The sequence below is a fragment of the Limulus polyphemus genome, unplaced genomic scaffold, assembly GCF_000517525.1.
Source record: "Limulus polyphemus unplaced genomic scaffold, Limulus_polyphemus-2.1.2 Scaffold3210, whole genome shotgun sequence".
NCBI classification, from domain to species: Eukaryota; Metazoa; Arthropoda; class Merostomata; order Xiphosura; family Limulidae; genus Limulus; species Limulus polyphemus.
The window spans coordinates 3,781-16,390 of record NW_013668820.1 but is presented as its reverse complement, the minus strand read 5'-3'; the positions used below and the strand labels follow the sequence as shown (position 1 = coordinate 16,390).

Here is a 12,610-nt window from a genome sequence, read left to right as displayed (position 1 = left end):
ATATATATATATACATACACACACACATCAGTAACCAAACAAAAAATTACACCAAAAGTAGGTCTGCACCATAAAGATGTTTATTATTAAAAACACACAGAAGTACATCACACTATTACAAAACACAAATAAACTAACCAAAATGTGTGTTATTTAAACATAAAAATTACATAACAAATGTGTCTAGTTCGAAACAAACAGAAACTTGGCAATATGTCTTTTGTTAAACATACACTAAGTACAGCACAAACAGATGTTATTAAGATAGGAAATTACACAAATATGTCTTATTGTTAAACCTTTCCAGTATGGTATCTTGCAATTTTACAAGCACAAAATGACAAAATCAAGTTTTGAAGCATTTTGTGTGATGTATACCCTCAAATTACCCCCAAAATAAAATTATAACTGAAGTATTGAGGTTTACATTTTCTTTTGATATAAGTTTTATTAACTTTTGTTTTGGATGAAACAACAAAAATAAAATTGAAACCATTAGCCCCAAGTTTTGATTTGTGCTCCCAGTTGTAATTATTATTATTATTGAAATGGTGGAAATCATTAAATTTCCTGCCTGTGGAAAAATAACCTGCCAGTGAACAAAACTAATCAACAAATCTGTAAACTTTGCACTCATTTGAGGCTTATTTTTAGCTCCAATAGTTTGAAAACAGTGAGTTTTTGAAGTTGATGATGTCAAGAACTGTAAAATTCAACTATCAGCAGTTTTTCATTTTTTACAATTTACAACTTTCTAAAGCTAACAAAATCTTATTATATTATCTGAAACTTGGAATAATTTTTCTCTCACAACCTATTTTCCATAGGTATATCTCCCTTCCTTGTATAGTTAAACTAGACTGTACAGTTCAAAATGTTCTTAACAGATTTCAAGTCACCTTAAGACTATGCAAGGCCTTGTAAGTTAGTGACAGTTTCTATAATTTTGTAAACCAGAGAAGGGTAATAAGTTATGGACCATTAGAATTGTACTTCAGCTTTAGGCAAAAGTAAAGATGAAATTGTTTTTAACATATTTTATATATATAAGTAAAATGAAAGCAGAGATAAGTTTTATGCATAAAATAGAGTGAGATACATACTATCTATTTATATTAGTATTAAAACTTTAGGTGATTTTTATTGCAATATAAGTTTTATGCATTAAATAGAGTGAGATACATACTATCTATTTATATTAGTATTAACACTTTAGGTGATTTTTATTGCAATATTTCTTAACAACAACAACATGGTCTAGCACATGATTTCATTAAGTCTACTATATGTATAAAAAAAAATTGGCTTTCAGGTCAATGGCTAGATGTGCCATGCATAATGGCATAGTAAATAGTTATATAGTGGTTTTTATTGTATTATGAGTCACAAATTGATCAAAAATACCAAATTTATAACGTAAAAGGTTCCACAGTTATGATGCCATGTTTATAAATATGGTAACTATTATGAGGTATTAATTTATTAATTCAAGATCAGAGGTGGCATTATACCTGCCACTGGGCTTTAAAGGACAAAACATGAAAATTCAATTTGTAGTGAAATAAGATTATAAGAAACACAGAAGATGCACCACAACGTGACTTTTAGCAAACAAAAAAAGTACATAAGTGTGACTTTTTTATTCTACACAAAGTACACTACAAGCCTATCTTCATCAGTCATATACCTGTTATTAAACAGAAAAAAAGTACACTACAAATGTACCTGTTATTGACCCGTAAGTATGTCAGAGGTGTAAATGCTATAAAGCAAAGAAATTACATGAATCTAACTGTAATTAAACACACTGAAACTAAACAAAATGTGTGTTATCACATACAGAAACTACAAAACAATTGTTATTAAATACTGAAATTACACAAGTGTTGCTGTTATTACAAACACATTGAAATTACAGATATGTAGTGTTATTAAACATGCAGAAAAAACACCAAAAATGTACCTGTTTCAGTAATAAAGTACACCCTATGGTTCTTGTTATTGAATATATTTACAAACTACATCCCAAATATGTTACTAAACAGAGAAAGTACACCATAAGTATACCTGTTAGTAAACATGCAGAAAGTATGCCCCAATCATGTTATTGTTAAATGTAAAAACAATAATGATTTTTACAACTATATCTGTTATTATAAATAAAAACTGTCATGTGTCAAAAATACCCCTAAAACCATACTGTGCTGTATAAAAATAGCATATGTTAAATTGAAATTGTATATTAATACTTATAAACATGTGCCTATAAAAAAAAAAATTAGGTCACACAGATAACACATTACTTGTATTACTGTATTAAAACACGTATCATATAGCACAGTGCTTCTCAACTGGGATTTCACGGAACCCTCGGGTTCCTTGACAGGCATCCAGGGGTTCCACAGAATGCAAGAATTCCACATATTCTAATACATAAATACATTACTAGTCACATAATTGCAATCCGACTACATCACATTTCTTCATTAGTATAGATAGTTTCATAATAACACAACATAAAAACAAGTTATTGCATTGTTTTAAATTAGTAAGAGAGACTAGGTACAAACAGGCGGTTGAGTCATGTAAACTTATTATTTGAGAGAGCATGCTATGAAGGGTTCTGTGACACACACACATTTGATGCCAGAAGAGTTCTGTAGTTTCAAAAAGGTTGAGAACCACTGATATAGCATATATCAAATGTATTATTACAAAAGATGAACAATATATTATTTAAAAGAAACAAAACAAATAAAGCAAGTTAGAATGTTAAGAATAGATACATCGAAAAGAACAACAAAATTAAACTGACATAACTCATGCAAGGACACAAAAAATGTGTAATGCAATATTCTCTAATGTAAGTTAGTTAATGACAACAGTTTTTCAATACAACCTTGTAACTTAGAATGAATGAGCTCAAAAGGCTACATGCATGTAAAACACTTCTTGAAAGAAGTCTCAATGTAACATTCAAATTATTTTCAAAAAGTACAAATTGTAGTTTTGGTAACATAATAATAATAAATAGGTGTAACTGACAATTATTTAAGTCTGTTTCTATGATCTTGTAAAAAATATTCATGTAATTGGAATCACCTTTGAAATAAATTGATTGGGCATTATTTGATACACCTGACTCTCAGAGTATTTATAAATTTAAACCCTATTTGAATTAAAGATTAAATGATTAGTCAAAGCATAACTTCATATTCATCTGTGAAGTATTTATCAATAAACAAAGTGAAATATAACTTCTTAACTAAGCAATAAAGACAAAAAATAAAGGCATAGTAGAGTCACACACAGTCTTTTAAGCGTTAAAAGTTCACAACTAACTAAACATTTTTATTTTTAGAGACATAACTAAGTTCAACCATTTATCAAAGAAAAAGCAGGCTGATGTTGACAAGCATTTTCAAACACACAATAGTTTCATTCATGCTTTTAGACAGTTGTGATCCAATAACAACAACAATTTTTTTTTCAAGACTTACATTTTCATTAATCAATTTTATCCCCTTTAGAATTTTAACAAAAGCAATACAAAAGGATATTTATGCATATCTGTTCTTAATTTTTAACTGACAGATTACAGCATGGGTTTACAAACTTTTTCAGCACAAGACCCTCAGAAGAGCCCACATCCTAATTAGGGTTTCCTACCCCAATAAAACTATAGATACTGAGTATTTTCATAGTAGTGTATTTTGTGCATTTGGTATGGCCCCCTGACACTTTCCTACCACCCCTTGTGGCTCCACAGCTCCCAGTTTAGGAGATAGACTAGAGGGAAGGCAGTCATCCACAGAATCTACCATCAACTTTGGGACTACTCTTCTCTGATCAAGAAGTAGGTTTTATCAGTCACTTTTATAGTGTACCCACAACCCAAAAGTGTTTTTTGGCAATGAGACGGGAAACCATAAACCCTCTGATCACAGTCCGGGTATGCTAACCAATGCCTGGTTCTTCATTATTAACTGACAATAAAATTAATCCTCCATTAGTACTAAATCTTGTCTCTGTCATGTATGAATAAACACTACTGAATAAGTTTGATCTTTCAAAAAGAAAATGTAAACTTTTATACAACTCTCTGACAAATACTGTCGTTCAAGTGGGCTATAACAACACAGTTTCAATTTCTGACTAGAAATTTTCACTTCTAATAATAATTTCCAAAAAAGTTTGTATTTTTTTCCACTTCATTCATAAACAAAAATAATTTCAAAATAAGAAAACAGGTCATCTTGAAACATTTTAAAGGGAAAAATGTTTATGTTTGAACATGCATAGTTTGCATTACATAGAAGATGAGACAAAAGCAATCTTTTATGAATTTGATGGATCATAAGCAATCTTTGTCCTTTTCTGAACCACAATAGATCCACTGAACCACAAAGAAACACAGCATGCCACAGATGAGTGAAACTTAGCAGCAATGGGTATTATTTAATAACAAATCTTTACCTTTGACGACTACAATACAAATAATGTGGCAGCATGGAAGAAGTTACTTGGTTATTAAGGAATAGGATATGTACAAAAGTAATCAGTTATTTAACAATGAATATTACTGAAAAATAAGTTAATATAGCTACTTCTTTGTATATCTTAGCATCATTTGAAAAAAAACAACAATTACACAAAATATGATTTCAATATTACCATTCTATCAAATTTATAAAATTTTATGTAATATTAGAAATGCTTTTTTACTTTAACAATAAAAAAATCTTTCCTCAACTAATACAGTTCCCTTAATAAATTTTTTAAGAGAGAATGAAATAACTAAAACTTTGTATTTTGTTTCGGAACATGCAAGTTTTAAATAGCAAATAAAAGCATCTGTCATGTATATTATACTTAAATCAAAATCTACTCTCAGACAATAAATCATACGAACATTTAAAAATTTAGTAATTAAGCAATTATTTATTACATAAAAAATGTACTACTGTCTTCATATGAATGTGGTAAATAGATATAAAATACTTTAAAACATGTTTTAACAGATTTTAAGAGTAATTAGTCAATTTTCTAAATAAGTGGAACATTCAAAGAACATTCACTCCTCCGGCATTAAAACTAAACTCATAAAATTGTTTCCATTAGATCTAGGAAGCCTATTATTAAGATATTTTTCTTTTCTACCTTAGAGGAACTTTCTTCCAGAATGAACGTATTGAGGGTTAATCACACTTTGTAAGAAGAATGTTCCAGGTCATGTTTCCCTTGTAACTATTTCCATCATTGTCAATCATCCTCAACACAATGGCCATGATTATGCACTGCTGCTCAACACTGCAATTTCATTTTTGAAAAAATGATAAGGCCAATTTTAGACCACATCTTGAGAAACTTTCTACAAATCCTACTCTACATGTGGACATTAGCTTCCTAGATTACATTTAAGCAGAAGGTAAAAAATAAAATAGAAGCCTGTTATAGTTGCATCAGAAACTCAGTAAATATGTGTTATAATGGGTTTGTTGTGACTGCACCTTCTTTGATCATTTTCTCATGAAAATAACCAATGATTTAAAGGTGTGGCCGACATCTTTTGAGCTTTCATTAACTTCAAGTCTTTCTTATTAGGTTTTTAATAGTGGCAAAAGATATGGCTAGTTTCATGACATTAGATCTTTTGGGATAAGAGTTCTATTTCACAACCACAACCTTCACTTTTTACTGTATGAAGGTATTGCTCAGAATCACATTCAGTGTGGTTTTGGAGGCCAATGCTATCCTAAAGCTCTGCTGGGAAACCTTTTTCGTTTCTGTGGAGAACAATGAAGGTTTCTGTCTATGAAATATTTTGTGTTTTGGCTATATATATCATTTAACACACTTGCTCTATGAATATCCACCTTCAGGAAGGGCTGTTGTATTCCTTTAGACATATGACAATCTGTGGCAGCCTTAACACAGTGGTGGAAAATTTACTGTGATCAAAATATACAGGTGCTAAATACAATGGTCACAGCTCACATGTGCAAGTGCCACACAACTGTATCAATATATTCAAATTATTTCCATAAAGTGTGATTAACCCTCTTTATCACATAGGCTCAGCTTATAATGTTTTCATAAGTCATATGTATACAAAAGCATTTACTCAGGTTTCACTAGATCAAATAAAACCACAATTTAAATCAACAAAAATCATTAGAATAATTTCATGTAAATACTCCTAAAAGAGAAAAAAAAAGAAAATAGACAGAACCTCTCACCTATGATTATACCGTTTTAGTTTCTGAAGACCATACTTCCCTTCAGCACTTCCTTTTGATACTGGTAGGCTCTCTAAATTGACCATCAGCTGATTGATTGATGATCGTAACTCCTCTATGTACAAGCTTTCCATTTCCTTCAGAACAAACTTTGGCATCAACTTTCGATTCTGAAAAATAAATGAAATTCCCAAATTGACAGATTGCTTTATTGTTTAAAAGACTTTGTAAATTTTAGTTTCAACTGTTCATTATCAGCATGAACAGTATCTAAAATAACGGGCAATATTTCAATGTTCAAGATGTACTTCAGAAAACTGAGCAGTGTGGATTTTTATCACAGATACACCAGCTTGAAATAAACAATTCATTGTTCTTGTTTTGAAAAGGGGAAGCTGCTATGGAGTAAAGACATTCTTAAAATTTCTGTGGAACAATGAAATAACTTTTTGGAGTGCTTTTAATACAAATTCTACATCATTAGTAAGTCTTCAAATCAACATTATATATGTACATACATTTATTTATAAGGAAATCAAACCTTTTCCATTTCGTTAACCTTCTGTATCCTTCCATCTAGCTCACGGCGAATGGCTGCAGCTTGTTCATCAGCTGAATCCAGCTAAAAGAAAATTTTTTTTTATGAATAACCATATACCAAAACAAATACTGAAATACTGAAAGCTTTCAATTCCCAAAATATAAACTAACAAAATAAAGACTTAATAAAACAATCACAATATGAATTGGAGAGAGACTAGCACTCTTAGAATTACAAGTTATCATGATGGTTATAGAGTTAAACTATACAACCTCTTTCTCTGATGTTAGACTTTCCACTCGTATATTTCAACTGTTAACCTACTGCCCTTGAAGTTTATCAGATTGAAAAAATAATAATTTAAAAACCTGAATAAGAAGTTCATAAATGAAATCTCTGGCCCAAATATCCATTTACCTTTCTCTTCACATGAAATGTTAAAAATAACCATAACTATTCATGGTAGAAAGATAATACATTTTGAGAAGTTGTACTAGTAACTATTTCTTTTGCAATTATTATTACTCAGTTTTTAATTACCAAATTAATTTTCTCTCTGTAATCTGACAACAACAAAAATTTCTTAAATTATTACAGATTTACAAATGTCCACTCAAAGTACATTGAATGAGCTTTTCCAAAAATAACTATGACTTACATGCTTCAAAATTTATCCAATTCGTAGGAGCATCCATTAGCAGGAAATGTTAAAACATTTTTACTAAGATCCTAAATAAAAATCACTTGTGTTATTTCCATAGAAAGCATCTTAGAAAGTTATAAATGATGCATTTCTTAAGCATTAAACTATCAAAATATAAAACTAATTAAATGTTTTACCTGAAGGGCATTATACAGAAGTTGATGTTCAAATTTCTTTACTCCTAATATACTTTGGAACATATCATACAACTGTTCCTTGCTTAAAATGAGCTCCGATGCAATGTTCTGTTGAAGACGGCTCTGCTTTCTTGTATCTTCATCACCACGAAATATTGCATCAAACTTTGTCATCCATGAAGTTAGCACAGTTTCCTTGCTGAGGCCATCAATTTCTGGCAGACTTCTCACTCGTTTTTCAATGTTGTTTCTAAAGACTTCACGGAAGTCATGTGCTGAACAAGCACCACTCTGAACCATACGCAATACACGATCACTCTTTAGAAACACCTCGAGATAACTCTGTACAGCATTCTGAAATGCTTCATCAGCAGCAATCTGAGTTTCACCTTTCAAGAATGACTGGAAACGACCTTGAATAGTTTCCAATTGTTGTTTTGTAATCTTTGTTTGTCTCCGAGTCATATCTGTTGGTTGCTTAGCATTAAATGGGTAAGCAATACACCTAAGTACAAAAACATAAAGTTGAAGTCTTTTCTTCCTTTCTTCTTCCTCCTGTTCTGCACGGTCGACATCATCCTTTTCTTTATCACTAACTAAAGAAGGGCTTGGACTTGATGGCCGAGCTAAGTTGTTGAAACGTGACTGAGAAACACTCCCAATACTTAATGTTTCTGCTACACTTGCAGGAGATAAGCTACGGCTTACACTTCCACTTCGAGGTAGTTCTAAAGTCGTGGCTGAGGCTGAAAGTACAGTGGTTTCTGAGCTCTCATCTTCAATTGTTTCATTGTCACTTTCTTCTTCTGAAGAAGATGGCTCCAACATATTTGTCCAATGATGAGCTCTGTTACTGACTAGAAATTATTTCAGGCAGACAACAGTCCTAAACTGAAAAAGCTACAGGAAGAAATTCATACATCACAACCAAATAAATGTTTAATCATAGATACATGTTAATGCATGTACTTGTACATTGTTGAAATTACATTTTACATTAATAGCTGTTGATGGAAAATTTCTTAACTCTCCATGTATTTCAAAAAACAATTTGGCTAACTTTGTGTATCATATTCATTATTGTTTTTAAGTTACTTGTATAAAATTGGCTTGGTTTATATACTAACAGAAAAGTTCATCATGAAGTGTAAATTTCAAATGAAGTGTAGGATTAATTTTTACCTCTAAAAAGTATATGCCACAAATATCACTAGGCAGACTGAAAGCATTACCTATCATGTACCTAACATCACTCAGTTTAGCCTTTTCCCAATGAGATTTTTTCATCACTGTGATTGCTCTGCAGATGAGTAAATTAAAAAAATAATGACAAAATAGATAAGATAAATAGCCCTTTTACTTTTTCTGCAGTATTCCAGTGTTAATCAACCAACATTTATGAATAGCTAGTCTAGTCAGTCTCTTACAAATCTAAAATTTTTGCCCTCTTCTCCTATTATATTCAAGATATACCACAATGAAACCAGGTACCTTTGTCCTATCAATTCCACAGATAATTTGTAGACAGTAGCTTTAAATATGAAAGATGCCTACAGTTAAGCAGCACAATCTTGCTGATAAAATGCTAAGAATAGGCACCAGTGTAATATGTGTAAGAGGGGTTGTAGCTGCCCTAACTACAAGAAGATTCATCATAAAGCATAGAAGCTGCTAATCAGACTGGATCACCATAACCACTGGTCTTGCTTAAAGAATCAGTATTCTCAACAGTCCTTTCAACATCTACATCATGGATAAAATCCACCTTGACAGTCCAACTAGATGACATATGCTAACCTTCGCTGATGACATTCTGGTGTACAGCAAAGACACAAGCAAAGCTGAAAATGAAAACAAAATGTAACCATCCCTTAGCAGGGTGAGCAAATGATGCAGTGACACATGATTGGTCATCAATCCTGCCAAAGATATTTCCTGCACACTGAACAAAAGACAAGCTGATGAGGAAAAATCATAGCTATTCTTTATAGGCACTGTTATTCATCTAGAAAAAACATCAAGGTAGTAATCTTTCACAGAAAATTCAACTTTACCAACTACTTTAACAGAATTATAGCCAGAGCTACCAAACTCATCAATACACTGAAAGTTGTAGCAGGAAATCTTATATTATATACTACTGATGATTAGTCTAAGTGCTACAAAGCTAGATAGCATTGAAAAAGATACAAAAAACTGGCCACAGAAGATATTCAGTCACCCCCATCAAAGCTCTATTACACCAAACAAGCCTCAGCATCACTGCAAAACACCAACAGTACTTATAAACTAAATTATTCAGTAGGGCCTTGCAGTGTAAAGACCATACATTTCACCATTGAGTCATTGCCCTTTTCAATTTGGACATTCCAACTTTCTGCAGACAACAACCAAACTGGGGATTGCCTAAAAAGTGTCTCAGGAGACAGTCATGGGTGAATAAATGTTATAAACCACTAATAAGATAATTCATCACCACCTGATCTCATATAACACCCTGGAATTTGTACTCCAAATATGGTTTCAGCAGTTTTGGAAAACTCTGAAGCCTTCTGCTTGGTGAAAAAAGAAACTCTTTCTTGGTCCTACTTATAAGAACTTTGAATTTGAGAAAAAGGTTATTGTAACCTTGTATAACAGTAGTGAAGACATACAGATCAAGTACTTTTTAAATTTTCATATACCAAGTGTATAATTCTAATCACTAATTAGCAAATTACACTAGTGGTCTACATTAAACTTTTTAATATATTAAATACTATATTTTAAGGTGAAATGTAATGAGGACCTGAGATTTGAACTTCCTAGAATATAACAATCAATCAAAAAACAGCAGTATGATAGTAGACTGTACTCTAACTAGTCTGTGAGGTTATACATTTTAATTTCAGTCAATAAAAATAATTTTAAATTTATTATTCAACAGTTGCACTGTTACTCTATGAATGTATGACACATCTCAAATCAACAGATTAGAATATTTTAACATTTACTACAACCTCATTAATGTTAGAAAATATTTAATACTTTAATAATAGTTCCTTATTACTAATACTATTACTAAATATCACAATATTTTATAATATAAATTGTTTTCCCATTAATATTAAAATTTTTACAAGTTTTACACTGCTTTCCATTTAAACATTCTAAATGTAATACATTTACTATTAGTTTTCAACAAGTATTATAAAGTTGTAAATTACTACCAATTTGAGATACTGGGAGATAAGAGAACCTGTCCAAATCTTAAGGTAACGAAAGGTATGACTATGAGTATGAAGTTAGTGTTAGCATTCATGCATGTACGTTATTGACAATAATGTTAGTGTTGAATTTCTCCCAAAACGTGTTATACTTTCAAGTTACAACTTACAACAGACTTGCCTAAACATGCAAATATTATGTACCCTGTCATGTTTCAGATTTAAATGTCTAATGACCATGCAAATGAAACTTGCATTATAACCATAACTATAGTATATAAGGGGATGAAGTATTTTCACGAGCTATTAATAGTAATACTATTACTAATACCATTATTAAAGAGTTCATAAAATAATGCACAATAAAAGTTAAAACTACTGACTAGATATTAAAGTTAAACCCTTTCCTTAACTTTAGTCTTTACACAAAATAACAGAAAAAAAGGCATACCTTGTCTTTGCTGCTTACTCAAATTTCAATTTAGCTTCATATTTCTCTTTATTTTGTATAATAATTATAAGGTAGGTAAGACTCAGTACTTGTCACTTTTTAAGGCTTAACGTCAACACAAATGTGTCCAATCATGCATCTTCGGTCCTTTACTCAGTCTCACTCTCAACGTTAAGAGATCTTGTCGAACTTCAACTTGTTCAACTATCTCAAGTACAATTCCAGTTTCCAGTAGAGACTACAGTTTTGTTATTATTAATATTTATAATATTAGGCTTAGTAGTATTACAACTACTAGTGAATCTGGAAGGCTAAGGCGCGTCTACGTCATACCTGAGCACGTCGAAGGATTTTGAAAGATTGTGTACTACAATTACTCTTACAATAGTTCTGAAAATGAACAGGAATTATTAAAAAGGCACAGAACTCTTACTCACTACAACAAGGTCCCAGTTGAGTAATAATATTAAACACAATCATCAACTCACCCACCTCGCATCTTTTACCGCAGTATTTTACTATCATGCGACGATGGAAATACGCATGCCCACTCTTTCTTTTTTATTTTGCTAGAGAACTCGATTAAAAGTCTTTCTTAACATTAAATATACAAATAATATAGAAGAAAATAAAGGATAAGAAATCAAAATTGTTCACTTTAATTTTTTTATAACCACAACATCCGTAGTTAATATTGTAAACTAAAAAAAAAATTATGGTTCTCTGTATGTGAGAGGCGCCAACCAGCACAAGATTCATCGATTTATTGCTTCTATTCAGCAGTGGTATTATTACTGTGGTAAGCTAGATTTTAATCAACGCCTAGTAGTTTAATAGAACTAGTATAATAACAAGTATAAATATATATATGAAAACTGCTATGGTAAAAAAATAAAATGAATATTTTTTACTATTATTTCGTTGGTACTCATGTGAGAAAAGAAAATTTGCATTTATTATTATAGTACACATACAGACAAAAGAAAAAGAGGAAAGATATACCGTTATTCGTTCCTACAGTTTTATCTAAGTTACCATTGGCATTAAATGTTAATGAAAAATAATGAGTCACGCAAAATTTCTTAAGGAGATGTTTATAATGATACTTCTGACGTGTATATAACGTATCAATACTCCTTTTTTTTTTTTACTTTTTGCAATATAATGACAAAATTAAGAAAACTGAGTAGTAGACATTTGGCTTGTCACTGATTCAGCCAACTCTGATGCAAGTAAATTATCATTAGAAACTGGTAAAACTAAAAGAAGCCTACAGAATCATATAGTGAAATATGTTATCATAAATGAAAAACAACATGAATTTACTAAAGGG

General features: G+C 31.0%; 1 protein-coding gene across 18 annotated transcripts in view; it reads right to left on the bottom strand.

Annotated features, from left to right (window-relative positions):
- The window catches only part of LOC106468903 (calcium-dependent secretion activator-like), a 118,396-nt gene extending 106,562 nt beyond the window's left edge, over positions 1–11,834 (bottom strand). For 6 of the 18 annotated variants that reach the window (XM_022397272.1, XM_022397278.1, XM_022397279.1 and 3 more), the window contains exons 1-5: positions 11,278–11,704; positions 7,621–8,520; positions 6,781–6,861; positions 6,240–6,409; positions 4,477–4,485 (exon numbers count right to left, since the gene is read on the bottom strand). In XM_022397272.1, the coding sequence (XP_022252980.1) occupies positions 4,477–4,485; positions 6,240–6,409; positions 6,781–6,861; positions 7,621–8,448 (1,088 nt within the window). In that variant the 5' untranslated portion in view covers positions 8,449–8,520; positions 11,278–11,704. The other 12 variants (XM_022397282.1, XM_022397286.1, XM_022397287.1 and 9 more) reach the window with 6 other exon arrangements.
- Between the last annotated feature and the right edge of the window lie 776 nt (positions 11,835–12,610).